The sequence below is a fragment of the Vombatus ursinus genome, unplaced genomic scaffold (assembly GCF_900497805.2).
Source record: "Vombatus ursinus unplaced genomic scaffold, bare-nosed wombat genome assembly UNPS02014832.1, whole genome shotgun sequence".
Taxonomy (NCBI): Eukaryota; Metazoa; Chordata; class Mammalia; order Diprotodontia; family Vombatidae; genus Vombatus; species Vombatus ursinus.
In genome coordinates, this window is record NW_020954610.1 from 45843414 (window position 1) to 45864740 (window position 21327).

Consider the following 21327-nt stretch of genomic DNA (forward strand, 5'->3'; position numbering starts at 1 on the left):
CACTGACGGGCGGGGAGGCGTACCGCGCAGGCGCGCTGAGCGTGGCGCTGCCAGGCCCGGCCTTTCTTTTCTTTTCTTTTGGGCGGCCGTTGGAAAATGGCGACTGTCACGGAGCTCAAAGCAGGTAGCTGAGGAGCGGGCGAGGAGTCCGGGCAGTTCAGTCTGGGACATAGATGGAGCGGAGAGGCTGCCGACCGGCCGGGGAGGGAACCGGGACGGAGAGGACCGGGTGGGCGGCGGGAGTTGTCAGCCGGTCTGTGGTTTGGGGGTGTTATCCAATTTGCTTTTTTCTGGTGTTTTTAACCCCCTGTTAGATGGGGGGTTAGCAAGCTCCCCGAAGGCAGGGACTTGGCTTTATTTTGCTACTTTTTGTATCTCCAGCGCTTAGCCCAGGGCTTGGCACGTAGTGGACCCTTAATAAATAATGATTGATTATTTGGTCAGTCAGTAAGCATTTATTGAGCGCCTGTAATTTATTTTATGGAAAGATTAGGGGCAGCCCGGCCCTGGGAATACAAAAACAGGCAAAAGAAAAAAACCAGCATAGAATCTACTAGACCCTGGGGTCAGGGGCATGTGGGATCCAAACATTTCTCAAATCCCTAAACCCTGTTCACAGATTACCTCAACATCTGATTCACAATACTCATCCCCTCCCTCCAAACCTTTCGTGACAATATTGTGTGCTGCCAAACCCTCCTCCTTCCCCCCATGCCCACTACTGTGGGGTTATGTAAGCCTGGAATGGGGTCCCGCAAGAGACATCCCTGGTGCAAAAACTTGTCCATTGATGCAGATCCATCAGTCAACTGTAGCTTACCTAATAATAATAGTTAACCTTTCTATAGCATCTTAAGGTTTTCAAAAAGTACAAAATGTCCAAGCTAAAATGCCACCTTCAACAGGAAGACTTTTACTGATCTTTAATTCTAGTGCCTTCCCTTTGTTGGTTATTTCCTCTTTATCCTAACTGTCAGCTTACATTGCTCAGCATATATAGCTTATTTGTACATAGTTGCTTGTTGTCTGCATTAGACTGTGAGCATCTTGAGAGGAAGGACTGTCTTTTGCCGTTGGTATTCTTAGAGCTTAATAGTGCTTAGCACATAGTAGGCTCTAAATGAATGTTTATTGACTGTTTTAAAAGTCCTGCTGTAGTCTTAAGCTGTTAAACCTTTAATAGTTTAAACAGTAACACTTTTTTTGATGCACGCTATATTATCTCATTCGATCTTCACAACAAGCTTGTAAGGTAGTTCTTATGGGCCCCATTTTACAAATGGTGGAACCAGAGGCTTAAAGAGATCTAGGGAATTGCCCAGGGTCACTTGATGATCCACAAGCATTTGTTGCGCGCTTATGATTTGCCACACATTGTTCTAAGTGGCTGGTTTTGAATTTAGGTTCTCCTGACTCCCAGATCTAACACTCTATCTATTGGACTGTCTAGCTACTTAAGTCTGCCCAGGCCCTTGAGAAGTTAAGGGATTTGCCCCTGACCATGGAGCTTGTCTGTACCAGAAGCAGGATTAGAACTCAGTTTGGACAGTTAGGTGGCTGTGGATAGAGTTTAGGCCTTGGAGTCAGGAGAACTTGAGTTCAAATCCACACACTTCGTAGCTGTGTGACCCCTGGCAAATCATTAAACCCTGTTTGCTTCAGTTCCTCATCTGTAAAATGAGTTGGAGAAGGAAATGGCAAATCACTCCAGCATCTTTGCCAAGAAAACCCCAAAAGGGGTCGTGACAAGTCAAGGCAACTGAAAAAGACTAAACCAAATCAGTAACTTTGGAGATTTTGTTTGTTGTCTGTTATGTCCTGATGTGACTCAGCTTACACTATCTTAATCATAACAGCACCTCACATTTTTGTAGTGTTTTGCCTGTATGTTGATGTTTTCTCCTGTAATTAATGTTATGGAAATATGAGAGGGTGAAGGGTGAGAAGGATTCAGGACACCTGAGTTATTATAACTAGGCTCTGCTACTAAGTACTTGTGTGACCTTAGATACTTACTTTCATGAAACTCTCTAGACCTGAGACTTTAACTTATGACCCCTTCTAACTCTTAAGATTCCATAAATTTATAATTTGGTCTCATTAGCTAGAGTAAGAATTCTCTGAAGGAACCATGTCTTGCATTTTTTCCACACTAAAGTGATGACTTGGAGGCATTCTGTATGCAGCTGGTGAAGGAGAAATAAAGTATAGCATAGGTACTCTGTAAATACTTGTTAATATTTGCATAGGCTGCTGGGGTTTTAGCTATACTTACATATACAGATAATTGAGGGATTTAGCATTGTGTAGAAAATAAGTCACTTAAACGGCCATTAAACTTTTAATTACACTGCTTCAGTAACCATATGGAATTTTTGGATTTGCCAAACTTTACAGGTAAATTTCTGAGTGTGTCCATGCTTCTGAGTATTTCCTGCTGGCCCATCTTCCCCAGCCCCCACATGTTTTGGTTCGTTAACTAAAATAGAAACAAAAAAAAAGGTATACAGTTTTTAATTATGTTTTATTTCTGTATGTCATGTGAGTTACCATTGAAAATGGCTAACAGATTAAAAAAGGTAAGGAGAACTGGAGTTGAGGGTTTATAGTACCCTTAAACAGTTATCTGCTAAGTAAATGGAAATGGGGAGGTAGGCTAGTGCTGGGTCCAGAGGTCAGTGATGGTGTTTAGAAGAAGCCCCAAAACTTAGTCTGAGACCATCATTCATTGCTTTGTTGGTAGTGCTTTAAAATTCATTTTCTTTGTGCCCCAAGTTGCTCAATAACAGAATATAAGAATGATCAATGATTTCTCTTGCAATAAAATGTTATGTCTTATTTAATAGTTTTAAAGGATACTCTGGAAAAAAGGGGTGTACTGGGACACTTAAGAGCAAAGATGAGAGCTGAAGTTTTTAATGCACTAGATGATCAAGGTGAAAAACCTCCACCTCTGTCTCATGAAAACCTCCTAATTAATGAACTAATTCGGGAGTATTTGGAATTCAACAAATATAAGTATTCTGCATCTGTCCTTACAGCTGGTAAGTGTGGATTGTTTGTTAAATGAATCATTATTGTTTTCTCTACTTTTTTGGAATTTGATTTAGCTTGATGATCCATTTTCCTCGATAAAAGCAATGGATACTTGAGACTTGAAATAGCCTATTGATCTCTTTTCCAAAGCCTAACCAAGATCTCATAACTTTTATCAGCTTGATAGAAAACAACTTGATAAATGAAGTAACTGTTTTTAAAAATTATTATTTATTTTTAACATTCTTTTTAAATTTTGAGTTCCAAATTCTCTCCCTCCCACCCATGAGAAGGTAAGCAATTCAGTATTTTACTTGTGAAATCATGCAAAACATTTCCATATTAGCCATATATTGCTCTCCCCCCCTCAAAAAAAAAAAGCAAAGTATAAAGAAAGTGAGGAAAATTATGTTTCTGTTTGCACTCAGTTCAGCAGTTCTCTCTTGAGTTGGATAGAATTTTTTTGTCATGAGTACTTTGGAATTGTTTTGGATCATTGTATTGATCGGAGTAATCCAGTCTTTTAAAGTTGATCATTATTACAACATTGCTGTTACTGTACACAATAACCTCCTGGCCCTTCTTGCTTCACTTTGCAAGTGAAGTACTTTTAGTACATGCATATTTTCCTTTTTGTTGATGAGTCAAATGCTTGGTTTTTATTCTGGAGAAGTTTTATTCTTGTGATAATTAGGTATTTTCCTCGTCAATTTAGGTAACAATCTCTTGTTTAGTATTCTTGTTATTAGTATAGGTATTCTTGGTGTCAAATGAAGCTAGAGTTCTCTGTTAACTGACTTGATAATGAAGAACTTTAAAGATAGAAACATTATTAGAATGTACTGAACATTAATTTTTAAAGGTATTATAGTACAAGTCCTGCAAAGCTAGAAATTCTCCAAGTTTTTCAGCCAAAGACCAGTCTGGCTAAGTTTAGAGAAGTTAGTTATCAGTGAGTTTTTCAGTCATAGAAATTCTCAGAGACCAAGTCTGAAATACATGGATTGTAAACTTTTTAGGTGGAAGAAATAATCCACATGAAAAAAATTACACGTAGAGGAAAAATAGTACAAATCACTTAAAAATTTCTGATGTGTAATTTAGAATTTGACCCAGGCATTTATTTTTATTTATTTATTATTTACTTTTCTCATCTCTGCTATATTATGTAGGTAGTATATTTTGCAGCTCTTACCTATTACACTGAATATTTCCATTAATGCTTTAGTGTACTGACATATATGTAGAAATAAGAATTCTAAAGCTCTGCCAAGTAGAACAGCGTGACCATCTTCACATTTGAGAGATCAGAGTGAAGCAAAAATTTTAATGAGAAAAGACCTAACACAAAATATATAATTTTTAGGGGAGGGAGGATGTGCTATTACATATTCTGTAATTATTTGTACCTATATTTAGACATTAGATTACCTTCATCATTTATTAACTTTTAATATTTGTTGAACATTCACTGCTTTGTAAGCTAGTGAAGGAATGAAATGAAGAAACTAAAAAATTAAAGGAGCTTAGTGAGCTTGATGGACAGCTAAGTGACACAGTGGATAGAAAACCAGTCCTGGAGTCAGGAAGACATGAGTTCAAATGTGGTCTCAGACCTTCACTAGCTGTGTAACCCCTCTTTTCCTCGGCTTCCTCATCTGTAAAATGAACTGGAGAAAGAAATGGCAAACTACTCCAGTATCTTTGCCCAAAAAGCCCCGTTTGGGGAGAGGAAGAGTCAGATACCTCACAACAACAAGGAGCTTGAAGTTAAATAAGGCTTAGTGTTAGTGACTGTATATGGTTATGGTTCAAGGCCATTCATCATCTTAGAATAGATAAAAGTGTATGCACCTTTTGGGATGGCGATTTTGTCAGTCTTTATACTATTGAATCTGTTCCTTAAAGAATAGTCAGTCTCACTGATGGAGTGGACTTTGATGCTACTTTTTCCACTCATCTGATTTTGAAGGAAGCATTAATTTTAAACACTACCCGTTCATGAAAATATTGTCTGTCTGGTTTTAGTGAGTTTTTCCCTTGTACTTAACCTAGGGGAAAATACGATGTATGTAGTAGTGTCAGTAGTTGTATAAGTTTAACTGTGTTTTATATGTGTCTTTTAAAAATATTTTTGAAAGAATACCAATTAGTATCCAGATCAGATTTCTAATCTCTTCTGTTGATCATCCTCTTAGAAAATAGACTATTCAATTGATTATACGGGGTGTTTGCTTCCATAACTTTATAAAACATAAAAATGCAACTCTTTGCAAGATTATATTTGTGTTTTATGGTACCTGAGGATTTCATAAAAATAGTCTTACTTTTTCAGAATCTGGTCAACCAGTAATGCCATTGGAGAGACAATTTCTCATTAAGGAATTAAATATATATGAAGACTCGAATGCAAAAACAGTGTAAGAAGTTATTTTTTAAGTTTTCCTTTTTTTGTTTTCTTCGTCCACATCTGTATAGGCACGCAGTTACCTAATGTTTGTTTCAGCTAACAGTAGAAGTTAGTTTGTAAACCAAAGTTTGTAAAATGGACAATTTTGAGCTATTGTGGGAGACCAGATTTTCTTGAAAGGCAGCTTGCAAAGCCAGATATTTTTGCAAATGCTTTCTTAGGTCTGCTCCAATAAACCCTAGCCAAAATTCTTGGCACCATTCAGTGGTTGCCAGGAAAAAAGTTCTCTGAGAATAGAGGCTATATCTTATTGTTTATATGCCCCTCAATAGATACCTAGCACAGTTTCTTTTACATGAGAGGCATAAAGTAAATATTTATAGCTGAATGAATGAAGAAAGAATGTTTGGAAAAACAATGTGAAGAAAATTACTGAATGTTTCTATTTGTTTTCTTGGCCAGAAATAGTCCTTTGGTTTAGTCTTGTTTATTCATAAATTTTCAAGAGGTTTTCTTAATTTCTCTTCAAATAATTCATATGCCAAGTAAATGAGGCTTTAGAGTTCAGTACTATTTAATTATTTCATGAGTAGTAGCATAATACCATGTTATTTCACTTCATTGTGTAGCTGTAGGTAGTTATCTCAGATACAGTACTATTTCTTTACTTTTTTAAAAAAATTTTTTTCTCTTTTTATTTTAATTGTTTCATATTGTGTGGAATATGGAAGTAAGCATAGTATAATTTTAATTAAATAAATGTTGTTTGTTTTTTATAATTTAAACCTAGAATTATTTTAAAAATTAAAACTGCTGTGTGTAATATTTGAGGTAATAGATATTTCAAGAATTTATTTAGAGGGGTTATGTTTAATAAAAGGTGAGAGCTTTGAATGGTTTTTTTTTCTAGTCTGTTACTGCACTGATGGCTAGCTTTTAAAATGTGACATACACATTTCTAGTTTTACCAACTTCTTTTGTGTGTATAACATTGAAAATGCTTAATTAAAAGAGGCTTATTTTATTAATATTTATGATGATGCTTTTTTAGTAAGGAATACCAAGCATATAATATAATAGACTCATGAAAGTTCATCACCTTCAATGAACAGCAAATAACTAAAATGTAGACATTTGTGATATTTAGTTTTTAGAGCAAAAATAAGCCAAAAAAACCCTTTTATTAAATCTATAATTTTAAAATTGAATTGCTTTTTAGTATATCAAGTTAGGCAAAAAATAAATAAATAAATAAAAATTTCAGACCTATGTGAAGGAAAATTTGAGATAATTTTTAAAAATTTCCCCAAACTAGCACAATTAGCATAAAATCAATTTCTTTTTGAGTCAGTTAATTTAGGATGGCATATAATTAGAGCTAGAAGAGACCTTAGAAGCAGTCTGGTACAGGGATTCTTAACCTTTTATGTTTCATGAAACCCTTTGGCATTGGTTTGGGCCCTTCCTCAGAATACGTTTTTTAAATTTATAAAATACAAAGCATTACAAAAGATACCAATTATATTGAAATACAGTTAACAAAATTTTTTTTAAAAGTCCACAAACTACAGATTAACAACCTCTAATGTAGTACAAAACCACCGGCATTCCCCATTTTATAGAAGAGGAAACTTGAGATGCAGAAGGTGAAGTTACTTACCCAAGGTTACCCAGTTAATAAATTGCAGAGCTGGGAGAACCCAAATTCTGTTTCTCTTAATGTTTTTAATCTATTCTATGGTCAAATGACCAAATGGGTTTTGATAGCATAATTTAATGTTTCAAACAAGTGGAACCAATAGTTGTAAAAGAATGAGGAGGAAGCTGTCTTGTTAAAGCTGAATGTTTTTCCTTGTTTTGAAAAAATAATACTTTTGGATTGAACCCTGGTTGAAATTTTGATATACTGCACTGAAAATAAATCTGCTCCTCCAGGCTGATGTTGAATTTTTGGAGTTAGTATTTTACTTGAGTAATACAGTTGTTTTAAGAGTAGCAATTTAACAGATTAATTAACAAATTAACAGATTAAGGCCTAGACATAATCCCTGCATTGAAAAACTGTAGAATGGCAAAGGTGGTAGAGAACTCAGAGATAATAGAATCCTAGATTTAGAGCTGAAAGTTGGCCTTAGATGTTGTCTAGGCAACTTACTCTTTTTACATATGAAAAAATGAACCTGCTCAAGATAATACAAGTAGTAAGAGGCAAAGCTAGGGTTCAGATTTGGTTCCTCTGCTTTTAGATCCAGATGTTGCCACTGTACAACTGCCTCCTGTCAATCCTTGTTCAGATCATGAAAACCTTCTACAGCAGGGGCATAAAACTCAAAAAGAAACTAAACCATACGTAAAGACCCCTTTTGGACCACATATTGACTTAATTTTAAAATACGATGTTTTCTGTGTTTTATTGCATTTTTATTTGTTTTGTTAAATTTACATTTTAATCTGATTCCATTTTAACATTTTAATCTGATTTGGGCCATCCTAGAAATTGTTACAGGCCACATACGCTTGGGACCTATATATCCCTGGCAAGTGGTCATTCAACCTTTGCTTGAAGATCTCTACTGATATGGATAATACCTTATCTGATAATATATCCCATTGTGATTTTAGTTAGCTGTGATTATTAGGAAAAGTTTCTATGTGAGCTAAAATCTCCCAGTAAAATATCTGGTTAGTCCTAGCTCTGCTCTTTGAGGCCAAGCAAGATAAGTCTAATCCTTCTTTAACTAATCTTTCAGCTAATTGAAGACAGTTAACCGTATTTTTGGCAAACCCTCTTTTTCCCAGACTAAACATCCTTAGTTACATCAGTCCTGTATATGGCATTGTTTTAAGTCACTTCATTATTCTGGTTGCCCTCCTTTAAATATTGCTGCTTGTTGGTGTCCTCAAATATGGCACCCCAAACTGGACATAATTCCAAATGGTGGTTTTCCTTGCTCTCGACATTTCACTTCTATAATATAATCCAAAATTGCATTGGTTTCTCTATTACACTGTTGACTCATTTTGTACTTGCAAATTCTTTTCGCATGAACTACTTTGTAGCTGTTTCTCGTCTATCCTATTCTTGAGCCGTGGATTTTTTAAATCCAAGTTTAAGACTTTACGTTTATCCTGCTTAAATTTTTCCTTATTATTTTCAGCCCACTGTTGCAATCTGTAGTGTTTTTTGGATCTTCTCAAATAGAAAAGTTTGTATTTGATCTTAGAGGTGATAGGAAACTACTAGAGTTTAAGTAGGGAGAAACAGCTTTTAGGAATATGATTTTGGCAGGTGTGTGGAGTATGAATTGGAGAGGGCAGAGACTTGAGGCAGGGAGACCAATTATGAAGCTATTTCAAAGTCCTGGCAAGAGATCTCAAGTGTTTGAAATAAAATAGTGGCTATGTGAGTAGAGAGAAGGAGGCATATGTGAGAGATGATGTTTGGAGGTAAAATTGACAATGCTCAGCAAATGTTTGTATGTGTGAGGTGAGGGAAAGTGACTCCAAAGTGCCTGGAGGTTTGCTAGTACTCTTGGGTAACAGGGAAGTTCTGAAACGGAGTGGTTGGAAATTGGAGGGGGGTGTCAGAAATAATGAGTTCTGGTTTGGACTTGTTTAGTTTGAGATGTCTACAGGATACCCTATTCTGAATGTCCAAAGGCAGTTGTTAATATAGAATTGGAATTTAGGATAGAGAGTAGAACTAGATCTAGGAGTCGTTAGGTAGAGATGATAAATACATAGGAACTGATGCACCCACTAAGAAAGAGAACATTAAAGGGTACAGAATAAAGCTTTGGTGTATACTCACAGTTAAGGGTGTATTATGGATGGTGATCTGGTAAAGGAGACCAAGAAGGAAAGGTCATACAGGAAAGAAAGAAGAGAGGACAGTGTCACAAGAATCCAGAAAGAAGAGTATCTGGGAGAAGAGGGTCAGATGCATGGGTTCAAGTTCTGATTTTGTCCTTTAGTTGTGTGACCTTGAGTTGGTCATTCATCCCTAGTAGTCCTTTGTTTTCTTATCTTTATTATGAAGTAGTTGAATTTAGGTAGTCTGTGAAGTCCTTTCAAGGCTTTCTATTATGTATTTGTTGGTGACATATTTTATCTGGAAGGTGTGTAGTAAAATGATATTAGCTATCTTGGATTTAAGAGAAGTATTAGCAGTTGGTATTTATGTCATAAAATGTTTTTTCCCCCAGAAATTAACCTTTTTCAAAATGAATGTTTCTTTCATTTTAATACTTTATCTGCTGCTTTTATTTATTTTATTTTCTCTCTGTCATAGACCTCTTTTGTATGGAATTATAGCTCATTTCTTACATGCGAATAAAGATGGCATCCAAACCACTTTCATAAAAGGATCTTCACTGCAGCTTCCAAGATGAAATTTTGGCAGGCAGTCCAATTAAAAAAACATGAAATATCTGTAAGTTTTTAAAGAAATACATCTTTTAACTGTAATTGAATGTTAATTTCTGTTTTGTTAATGCTACATAATTTTTTCCTTGGAATATTTCATTGTGAACATAGTTTTATTTAATTTTGTACCAAACATTGTTGCACAGTGTTATTAATTCATACCTCCTAGCCTATGCTATACTGAGGGAATCCCAGGGAGAAAATGATCATGAACAAAATTCTGAGATGCAAATTGATCTTTCTTCCCAGAAATAAGAGTTCCTAATGAAAGTTTTGTTGCAGACTGAATCCTAGTACGCTTCAGAGAATCACAGAATTTTAAAGTTGAGAGGTACCTCTGTAGCCATGTAACTTAACCCAAAAAGAAGTCTTTTACAACTACCTGATAAGTGGTATCCAGTCTCTGCTTGAAAACACCCAAATGGGGGATAGGGATAGGCCACAGGGAGAAAAGCAAGTAATCCCCTGCTTCTCAGGACAGCCTATTCCACTCGTGGATGACATTTTACTGATCAGGCCTAAATTTGCCTCTGCACCTCCCACTCATCATTCTTGGTTCTGTCCTGTGGTGCCAAACAGAGCAAGTCAAATTCCTCTTCCATATGACAGTCTTTCAGATCCTTGAAGACAGCTATCAGGCCTCTTCTCTTCAGGCTAAACATCCCCACTTCTTTCTGCACAGACTCAAAATCCTTTACTTTTCTGGTTGCCTTTTCTTGGATTTCCTCCAAGATAATTTATCATTGTCATCCCTGAATATGTCAGATGTATTCTTACTGGGACAGAGCACAGCAGCATCCTCATCTCTTTATTCCTGGAAGCTTAACCTCTCTTCATGTGGCCCACGATTGCTTTTTTAGCTGCCACAGCATTGCCATATCGCATTGAACAGGCTGTTGTAAAAAGAGTATATTTTATCATAGAGGAATTTTTCCAATTTTAAAAGCAAGTTCAATTGTATGAGCCCTTTATATTACTTTTTGACATCTTAAATTCCCAATTCCTGGAGCTATTTATTATTTTACAAATACTTTATACCAACTAACAAAATCTCACTGTATATAAAAGGTATGTAAGCAGTAAACTTAGGTATTCTTTCCCTTTGGGGTGGCATGAGGGGCGGAGTGTTCTTTAGAATTCCTCTAAAGCACCTAGGTTATTTGGGTTTTTGTTTTTGTCTTTTTAAGGCAGATTGACATTTAACTATGTCTTCCCCATTCTGTACTTGGGAATTTTTTTTTTTTTTTGCCCCAGTGTAAGATTTTACATTTACTTATCCTATTGAATTTCATCTTAATAGATTTAGCCCCAGTATTCTGACCTGTCCATTTTTGGGAGATCCTGGTTGTTATCCGTTGTCATCCAGCTATCCCTCCTAATTTTGTATTATCTGCAAATTTAATGAGCATGTCATTTATGCCTTTATCCAGGTCATTTATAGTGCCAGGCACAGATCTCTGGGACATTCCACTGGAGTTCTCCTGCCAAATTGACATCGAATCAGTTAATAACTACTCTTCTTTTTTGTCTAGCTGTTCACTTAGTTGTAAATCTATAGTTCATATCTCTCCATCTTTTCTTAAGAAGACTATGAGATACTTCATCAAATGTTTTGTTCAAGTCTGATTAAACTATACAACACTTCTGATCTACTTTTTTAGTAATAAACTCTATCAAAAAGAAAATAGAGTTAGTTTGTTATGACTTATTCTTGATAAACCTATGTTGGCTTTTTGTAATGAAGCCTTCTTTTTCTGGATGTTCACTAGCTGTCTTTTTAATCCATTAAGGAATTTTCTTAGGAATTAATAAAAAGGAGTTTTGGGGGTTTTTTTGGCATTCATTGGTCTCTGTCACCTTCATGTAAAAATAAGGGAAGAAGAAGCTGACTAAGTAAATATGAATAGACCACTCTTTCCAGGGGATATGGGGGGATGGGTTCTAACATTGGATACAGCAATTTGTTGATAACTGTTCCCATTTCATTTCAAAGCTTTTCCTTTTTCAGTGATCTTTTAATTTTTCTAACAAGGGGGAAAATCTTAATTAGATGTTAGTCTGTCTTTCATACTTTTTTAATACCTTGAGGCTTCTGATTATATCCAATCAAGGAAAGCTGCTCATCTCTCTTTTAAATGTTATACCCCAAAACTAGGACTTAGGAGAAAATTGAATCCATTATTGGCTTATAGCAAATGTTGATTATTCACAGTCCCACTTAGGTTTCTCATACTGCTTACATGACTTGGAGTGAACACTTAGGGAAGTTATCATTACCATTTGAGTTTTCATAAATTCACATTCACCTGCTGGTATTGTTAATGTTTACACTAATGATGACAACTGACATTTAAATATGACTAAACAAAATGGAGCCACCTTAGTCAACTTTGGGATCTCTGGGTTATAAGTCATTTTCCTATAAATATTATAGTGGGTTTTCCTGGTCATTTTTTAAGAAAAACATCCTGTTGAGAAATAGTTTTTCTGGTATCAAGTATACCTGTAAATAAATGTTGTTGGCTATAGGATACATTTTGTTAATTAGGCAAATCACTAAGAGAATTGGATTTAATATACTATTTATTAAATCCAGTACTGATTTATGAAGAAAGAATACCCATCATAAAGAGCTAAAAAGGACTTTATGGATCATCTAATCCAACCCCCCCTATATTTTACAGATAAGAATATTTGACAGCTAGAGGGTTTAAATGATTTGCCTGTAATCACACAGAAAGCAGAGTCAGAATTTAAACCCAGGTCCTTTGACTCCAAATCTTTGCCCTTTCTAATATCCTACATTGCCTTTGAAGCTGTTTTCATTCCTGTCCTCTACTTTTACTGGTTAAGCATTTGGAGTCTTGTGTATCATAGAATGTTGATTGTGATCTTTTCTTCCAAATTATCATAGACATAAAAGGGTAAAGTATAATTCAAAATATATGTTGTTTGGTCATCAGAGATAACTTCTTTCTAAGTAGCTATGACCATTTTGTACAAATACCTGAAACGTATGTCATTTTCTTCCCTCTCATCCACTCCAAAAGCATGATTTACCAATAGGACTTTGTTGTATGATCATTTTGTTTTTGAATGATTTATACATCTAATTTAGAAGATTTAGTTGAATAATGAATGAAATGTCACTAATATTAATTATCTTATATCATCATAGCCTCCATACAACTTCCCCTTCTGCAACTTTATATATCCTTTTCACAAAGGAGAATCGATTTCAGTGTTTCAAAATACCTAATGAAACTAACTAGTAAGACTCGACCTCTAAGCCTGTAGCTGACATGCTATGTCGAAAATACACTGGGCTGTGAGCAAAGAGAGCTAGATTGTAGAGCTACTGGCCCACTTTTTTTGGTGGGGGCCAAGAAAGGTGTGTGTGTGTTTGTGGTCCTGGGCAAGTTGTTACCTCTGTAAAATAATGGAGTTGAACCAAATTATCTCTTAAGTGCCATTTCAGCTTTATGAGTCTGCCTTTGTCTTAATAAGGAAACTTAAAAGAACCCTCCTTCCCCCTACCCCACCCTAAGTTTACTGCTTACGTACCTTTTATTTGCACAGTTAGATTTTGTTAGTTGGTATGAAGTATCTGTAAGATAATAGCTCCAGGAGTTGGAAATTTAAGATGTCAACAAATAATATAAAGGGGCTCATGCAATTGAACTTGCTTTTTTTTAATGTATTTATTTTAAATAGTATTTTATTTTTTTTCCTCCAGTTATGTCAGGAAAATTTTTAGAATTCATTTTTACAGGATTTTGAGTTTGAAATTTTTCTCCCTCCCTTCTTCCACTCTTCTGAAAATGTCAGGCAGTTTGATATAGTTTATACATGTATTATCATGTAAAAATATTTCCATATTAGTCACAGTTGTGAAAGAAGAAACAGAGCAAAAGAAAAATTTTCTCCCTTCCTCCCTCCCCACTCACTGTCATTCAAAAGGCAAGCATCTGGATACAGGTTATAGATGTGTAGTCATGCAAAACACTTCCATAGTAGTCATGTTGTGAAAAACTAAGTATATTTCACTTCATCCTATCCTACCCCCCCCCCATTTATTCTATTCTCTCTTTTGACCCTGTCCTTCCTTAGAAGTGTTTGCTTCTGATTATCCCTTCCCCCATTCTGCCCCCCCCATCTACCCCCTGCTCTCTTGTCCCCTTCCTCCCTTATTTTCCTGTAGGGTAATGTAGATTTCCATACCCCACTGTGTATGTTATTCCCTCCTTAAGCCAAATCCTATGAGAATAAGATTCACTCATTCCATCTCATCTTCCCCCATTTTCCCTCCACTGTAAAAGCCTTTTCTTGTCTGTTTCATGTGAGATCATTTACCCCATTCTACTTCTCTCTTTCTCCTTCTCCCAGTATAATCCTCTCTCACTCCTTAATTTTATTTTCCAGATATCACCCCTTCATTTTCCACTCACCCTGTGCCCTCTATCTGTCTATCTATCTGTCTATCTATCCATACATACAATTTTTTCCCTCCCATTACCCTAATTCTGACAAAGGACTCATGAGCTACAACTGTCTTTCCATGCAGGAATGTAAACAGTTCAACCTTAATAAGTCTCTTATGATTTCTCTTTCCTGTTTACCTCTTCCATGTTTCACTTGAGTCTTGTATTTGAAAGTCAAATTTTATATTCAGCTCTGTTCTTTTCCTCAGGAGTGCTTGAAAGTCCCCCATTTCATTTAATGACCATTTTTTACCCTGAAGGATTATACTCAGTTTTGCTGGGTAGGTGATTCTTGGTTGTAATCCTATCTCCTTTGCCTTCCAGAATATCATACTCCATGCCCTCCAGTCCCTTAATGTAGAAGCTGCTAAATCTTGTGTTATCCTGATTGTTATTCCACAATACTTGAATTGTTTCTTTCTGGCTGCCTGCAATATTTTCTCCTTGACCTGGGAATTCTCGAATTTGGCTGTAATATTCCTAGGAGTTTTCCTTTGGGGATCTCTTTCAGGAGGTGATCAGTGGATTCTTTCCATTTCTGTTTTGCCCTCTGGTTCTAAAATATCAGGGCAGTTTTCCTTGATAATTTCTTGAAAGATAATGGCTTGGCTCTTTTTTTGATCATGGCTTTCAGGTAGTCCAATAATTTTTAAGTTCTCTCTCCTGGATCTATTTTCCAGGTCAGTTGTTTTTCCAATGAGATATTTCACATTCTCTTCTATTTTCATTCTTTTGGATTAGTTTTAGAGTGCCTTGATTTCTCATATAGTTGCTAGCTTCCAGTTGCTCCATTGTCATTTTTAAGGAAGTATTTTTTTTTACATTTAAAAATTTTTTTTTATTAATTTATTTTGATTTATCAACAATCATTTCCATATGCTTTTGAGTTTAAAATTTTTATCCCCCTTCCTCCCCACCACCCTCTCCAAGATGGTGCACAATCTGATATAGCCTATACGTGTACATTCCTGTTAAACATATTTCACATTAGTGATGTTGTAAGTAAAAATTAGAACCAATAGGAGGAACCACCAGAAAGAGGAAACAAAACTCAACAGAAGAGGAAAAAAAATGTCAATTCAACTTCCATAGTTCTTTCTTTGGATGTGGATAGCATTTTCCATCACGAGGCCTTTGGATATGTCTTAGATCCTTGTATTGCTGGGAAGGGTTAAGTTTATCAATATTAGTCACCGCACAGCGTGGCTGTTGTTGTGTACAACGTTCTCTTGGTTCTGCTTACTTCACTCAGCATCAGACCATACAAGTCTTTCCAGGTTTTTCTGAAGTCGGCCTGTTCTTCATTTCTTATAGCACAGTAGTATTCCATTACATTCATGTACCACAACTTGCTCAGCCATTCCCCAGTTGATGGGCATCCTCTCAGTTTCCAATTCTTTGCCACCACAAAAAGTGCTGCTATGAATATTTTTGTACATGTGGGTCCTTTTCCCATTTGTATGATCTCTTTGGGATATAGCCCTAGAAGTGCTATTGCTGGGTCAAAGGGTATGCACATTTTTATAGCCCTTTGGGCATAGTTCCATATTGCTCTCCAAAGGAAGTATTTTCATGGATAAGCTTTTGGACTTCTTTTTCCATTTGACCAATTTTACTTTTTAGGGCATTCTTCTCCTCATTGGCTTTTTGGACCTCTTTTGCCATTTGGGCTAGGCTATTTTTAAGGTGTTATTTTCTTCAGTATTTTTTTTGGGTCTCCCTTAGCATCACTCTCAGTTTTTCCTCTGCTTCTCTTACTTGCTTCTCAAAATCCTTTTTGAGTTCCTTCATGGCCTGGGACCAATTCATATTTTTCTTGGAGGCTTTGGATGTAGGAGCTTTGGCTTCGTTGTCTTCTTCTGGTTGTATGTTTTGATCTTCTTTGTCATCCATGTAAGATAATATAGTCTGACTCTTTTTGCATTGCTTGCTCATGATCCCGGCCAATTACTTGAGTTATAAACTCTTTGTTAAGGTAGGGGTCTGTTTCCAGTGTGGAGAATGTACAGTCCCCAAGCTTCAGGGGTGGGTTTTGTGCAGCTGTTTTCAGAGATACTTCTAGGGGCCTGTAATTTTTCACTTCTTCCAAGGTGCTATGATCAAGGGTGAGGTGTTTACTCCTTTCCTGTCCTGTGCTCTGCTCTATGAGTGATCACAGGCACTCTTTATGTCTTTGAACTGTGAGGAGGATTTCCTCCCCACAGCCACTACAAACTCCACCATGCCAGGGCCCAGGACCACCACCCAGAACTGTGACCCAGATCCAAGCACAGGCAAAGCAAGAGAATCCTGCACCAGCAGAGAGATCCCTGCAATCCCCCTCTGATCTGCCATTTGATTCCCCCTCAGTCTGTGGGCCAGAAGCTCAGGAGGCAGCTGCCGCCCCAGGGCCGAGCTCAGGGCCTGGAGCTGAGACCACCGTGCTTCTCTCTCTCACCACATAAACAGACTTTTCCCACGGAGCTTCTAAGTTTTCTTTGCCATTCATGGGTTGAGAAGTCTGGAAACCGCCACAGCTGCCTGCGATTCAGTCTTCTGAGGCCTACTCCAGGTTCGCTGAGGCCTGCACTCCCACGCTGAACTGTGCTCCTCTCCCATCCCAGCGAGGTATACCTTTCCAATCAACCATCCAGGTTGTCTTGGGCTGGAAATTTGTTTCACTTTGTCTTTTTGTGGGTTCTGCTGCTTTAGAATTTGTTTAGAGCCTTTTTTTATAGGTATTTGCAGGGGTTTGGGGGAGAGCTCAAGCAAGTCATTGCTTTTACTCCGCCATCGTGGCTCTGCCTCTTCCTTTTCCCTTTTTTATGATCTCTTTGGGATACAGACCTAGTAGTGATATTGTTGGATCAAAGGGTATGCACAGTTTGATTGTCCTTTGGGCATAGTTGTTACCAACAGTGCATTAGTGTCCCAGTTTGCCCACATCCTCTCCAACATTTGTCATTTTTCTTTTTTGTCTTTCATATGCCTATAGATAGCTTTGATTTCTTCATCTGAAAATTCCCTGTTCCTATCCTTTGACCGTTTATCAATTGAGGAATGGCCTGTATTCTTATAAATTTTTACAAATTCTCTATATGTTCCAGAAACAAGACCTTTTTCAGAGATGCTTGCTGTAAAGATTGTTTCCCAGTTTTCTGCTTTCTTTTTAATCTTGTTTGCATTGGTTTTATTTGTACAAAAGCCTTTTAATTTAATATAATCAAAATGATCTATTTTACATTTTGTAATGCTCTCTATCTCTTGTCTGGTCTTGAGTACTTCCCCTCCCCATAGATCTGAGAGGTAGACTATTCCTTGCTCTTCTGATTTGCTTATGGTGTCACCCTTTATGTGTCAATCATGTACCCATTCTGACCGTATCTTCATATGAACGTGCTTTTAAAATTGAAGAATTCCTTTAAGATAAATTATAGCCCTTTTTTATAAATCTGTTCTAAGTTTACATTCATTTCTGTTAATTTTTTGTATTCTCCCACCAAAAATGAGCATTTCTTATTTTAGTGTCCTTATTTTATTCTATTATTCAAAATTCATTGTATTCCAAGATGCGTTTCAATAAAATTATGTATTTACCTACATCTCTGCAGCCTAATTATCTTTGAAAACTCATTGTTAACTGTTAGTCCACTCTTAATCTTCTACATTTTACCACTATTAAAATATTCACACTTTGTATTTGTCATAAGAGAAAATAAGTAAAGTGGATAAAATATTCATTGTTGCTATAAGAATTCTCTCTTTAAAAAAAAAAGAATTCTCTCTTTTTAATTTTTAAGGCATAGTTGTCATATATTCTGTAATTCCTGGAAACTTTAAGTGATTTTAACTCATATTTTACTATAACTTATGGAAATTCTCAGTGAATGCACAAAGACGTTTTTAAGGATAATAGTATGAGAACTACCAGGTAAGTTCTCTTCCTACCACAAGAGGGTGCTCTGGAAGCAGAAATTTTTTAAATAAGAAGAATCTTTTTTTCGGTGAGTAACTGTGACATCAGAGAATAGTGATTAAAAATGCTGTCACCCAAAACTTGTGAGATTTCTGTTTCTTTAATAGAATGTAAAATGATTTCAGTTCTCTTAATGTAGATTTACTTGCCAAGTATAGTCTTTTACCTTAAAATGAGTAGTTTAAAATTGTGATAATGTAAATTCCTACTACTCTTTAATAGTATATGGGAAAATTATGTTAAAATGTAATTGCCTATAGGAGGATACAAACCCCTTTCTTTTTGTGCCAAACTGTACAAAGTTGTTATTCTTAAAAACTTGAAAAGGTCTGTGATTTCATTAATGTGGGTACTCACTCCGCAGTTACTAATTATGACTCCTCCTTGCTTTCATTGGTCATTTCATGATTTGCTGCAGCCACAAATTCATCTCCCAACCTTCTGATAATAAACCCCTCTGAATTTAACTAGACTGATCCTTGAGCAGTTGCCTGTTTCTAGACCCTTTTTAGATTAACATTACGTGTCAGAGTTAGTGATCCAGACTCATAACCATCAAGAATCCAGGGTCACTGACCTCCATGTGATGAGTTGGTATTGGAAGAAAACTTGTAGAGGAAAATTCTCATAAAATGGAAGAAATTTTGGTAATAGTAGAATTTATTTAGAACTGTCTTGCCAGTTTTGATTTGGTATAAATGTTAATTTTGTATGTGTTTTAAATTTCAGATGGTCATTTAGAAAAGTAGAGGTTAACGGGCACAGAAGATCATCATGTTTCTCAAGCTGTGAAGAAGTAGCTTTCATTTGGTGCAAATGTACATCATTTGATTTCCATATGTACATATTAAATTGCTATTTATTGTGATTTAACAATATATAAATAATATGTATATTTTGTAGAAATGTAAGTTTTGGGAACATATTTAGCTGTCTCATGTTTTTCTAAATTTGTGAATAAAGGTTGACTTTATCATTTAGCTTACTGAATTTGACTTGAGAAAGATAAGTATATTGTTTTTAGACAGTATTTTAGGAGACTCCAAACTAGTGGAAAGTGAAAATGCTTTCATTTACCATAAAATTCCCCTCTGTGCCTTCTTTGTCCCTACTGGGAAACAAGGCTGAACATAGCTGTGTGTTTTTCAACGTTCTTCATTTTGCTGTATTTTCTCATCCAACTAAAATTATGTAATATAACAAAATTACTTCAAAATACCTACATTTACATATATAAATATATAGGTAGCAAAATTAAAAGGCAAAGGTAATAATAATAATATTAAAACCAGGAAAACTGATTAATCAGTAATTTGTAAAATGTAAGGTGATTTTCCAAGAAGCTGTTTTTTTCAGCTTTTGTTAAGGTTTTTTAAATTACCATTGAATATGATTTTTTAATATCTCAGCAATTTCTTACCTTAGAAAAGTTTATGCTTTTGTTGGAAGGGTTAATTTAGAAGTTGGACAAAGAACTAGCTCTTTCAATTTCCATTCAGTGAAACAAAGGGCCTATTTTGTAGTATGGACATGTGAAATTGCAGGCATGAAGGGACAGGCTTTGAGTTAAAATACCAGGATGTGTCTACCTGTTAAAAAGATGTTGTTTAGCTTTTATATAATTCTCAATTGTATAAAGGATGAAATATCAAAGTGCCTACCCCATACTCACATCTGGAAATCTTCATTAAAATTTATTTTGGCTTCAAAATAGGAAGTATTATGAAATTTTCTTACAAAGCTAGCTCTTCTAAAATTTGCTTTCTCACGTATTCATTTGTTACATGTATAAAGTGGAGTTAACATTTTCCCAGTTGTCATGGAATGTATCTGATTGCTACAAAGTATGGTGCCTTACTTTCAGAAGTTACATGCAATATAATAAAAGTAAAATTTTGGAAGGTATCTCTTTGTTCTAGAGAAATTTTAGCCTAACTGGAAACTCTTGTTTCTTAATGTTAAGGGCTAGTTCAAACCAAACTCCTTCCAGTTGAAAATACTTTGTACTGATTTTATGTTTGATGATAGTAGGTGATGTTTAGCATTTTGGGATTAACAGATCAAAAGTGTTACCAGAATACAAAAAAATTTTAAACTGCTACCATTAGCCATAATCTTGTAAGTCGTCAGATTTTAAATAGATCAGTCTACTGTACAGTTAAGAATTTTAAGTACAATTGATTGAATAAAACCATATGAAGATGCAAGAGAACTAGTTACTATTTTAAAATGAAAATTGTACTATGTGATTACAATTATGAGTTCCATTATGTTTTATGTGGGAGTATAAATGTCTGGATTCTTCCCAGAAGATTAACTTCAGGCTTCAAGGATGTTGGCAGTGAACGCTGAATTTACCTCAGGAATTGCAATCATGTAGGACCAGAGTCAGTCAAAATTGAGTACTGTAATTTTGGATACAGATGTCAAAACATCAAAATGGAAACTAAATAGAATTGTGTCACATATAGACCCTAGTGCTTTTGGATGCAATGTTTTGTAACAGTTTTTATACTAAGATGACTAATAATTTAAGTGTATCTTTCAATAAATGAGGTTAAAGCACCTTTTTGTAATCTTTGTGTAGCCTTTGTTTAAAAGGACATTTGTTTTACTGTTCTGGCCTCAAGTCACACACTATTTTGGAATAACTCTAAACTAGATTTTGGCTATATTTTATCATTCCAGAATCCCCTTAAGCCCAGTCATTGTATGATTATGTGAATTAAGTTAGAACAGCTTTTTTTCCCCCGGATTCTTTAAATGAATTTTTGTTTATCTTAATCATGGCCACTAAATTTACTTGCTGTGTTTAGGATAGTTGGCACCAAGCATAGTCTTTACTTTAAATGAGGCCCTGTTTTTAGAATAGATAAATGGGTAAGACACTAAAAAGGAGGACTTCATCTAGAAGGAAGAGATGTTAACTGTATAGAAGTCTTTTTAATCAGCTCACCATAATCATTAATCCTTTTTATTAATAAAGCATTGGTGGTTTTTAGTGGCAATTGAGAGATTTT

The 21327-nt window shown here is 35.6% G+C and overlaps 1 protein-coding gene across 3 annotated transcripts; it reads left to right on the top strand.

The window, feature by feature from the left end:
- Positions 1–21: 21 nt before the first annotated feature.
- On the top strand, positions 22–20872 carry FOPNL (FGFR1OP N-terminal like). 3 transcript variants are annotated; one of them, XM_027839749.1, is made up of 5 exons: positions 22–124; positions 2847–3044; positions 5372–5456; positions 9738–9878; positions 19037–20872. In XM_027839749.1, the coding sequence occupies exons 1-4, from the start codon at positions 97–99 to the stop codon at positions 9835–9837; spliced, it is 411 nt and encodes a 136-aa protein (XP_027695550.1). In that variant the 5' UTR covers positions 22–96; the 3' UTR covers positions 9838–9878; positions 19037–20872. The 3 variants fall into 3 exon arrangements, with proteins under 3 accessions (XP_027695550.1, XP_027695552.1, XP_027695551.1); XM_027839751.1 differs by lacking the exons at positions 5372–5456; positions 19037–20872 and having other exon boundaries at positions 9738–9858; XM_027839750.1 differs by lacking the exons at positions 9738–9878; positions 19037–20872 and having other exon boundaries at positions 5372–5460.
- The last annotated feature ends 455 nt before the right edge of the window (positions 20873–21327 follow it).

Bases quoted from the DNA above. Each gene is read 5' to 3' on its own strand.
- FOPNL (XM_027839749.1), top strand. From the start codon at position 97: ATGGCGACTGTCACGGAGCTCAAAGCAG. The intron at 125-2,846 runs GTAGCTGAGGAG...CTTATTTAATAG, and splicing joins TGTCACGGAGCTCAAAGCAG to TTTTAAAGGATACTCTGGAA. The intron at 3,045-5,371 runs GTAAGTGTGGAT...TTACTTTTTCAG, and splicing joins TGCATCTGTCCTTACAGCTG to AATCTGGTCAACCAGTAATG.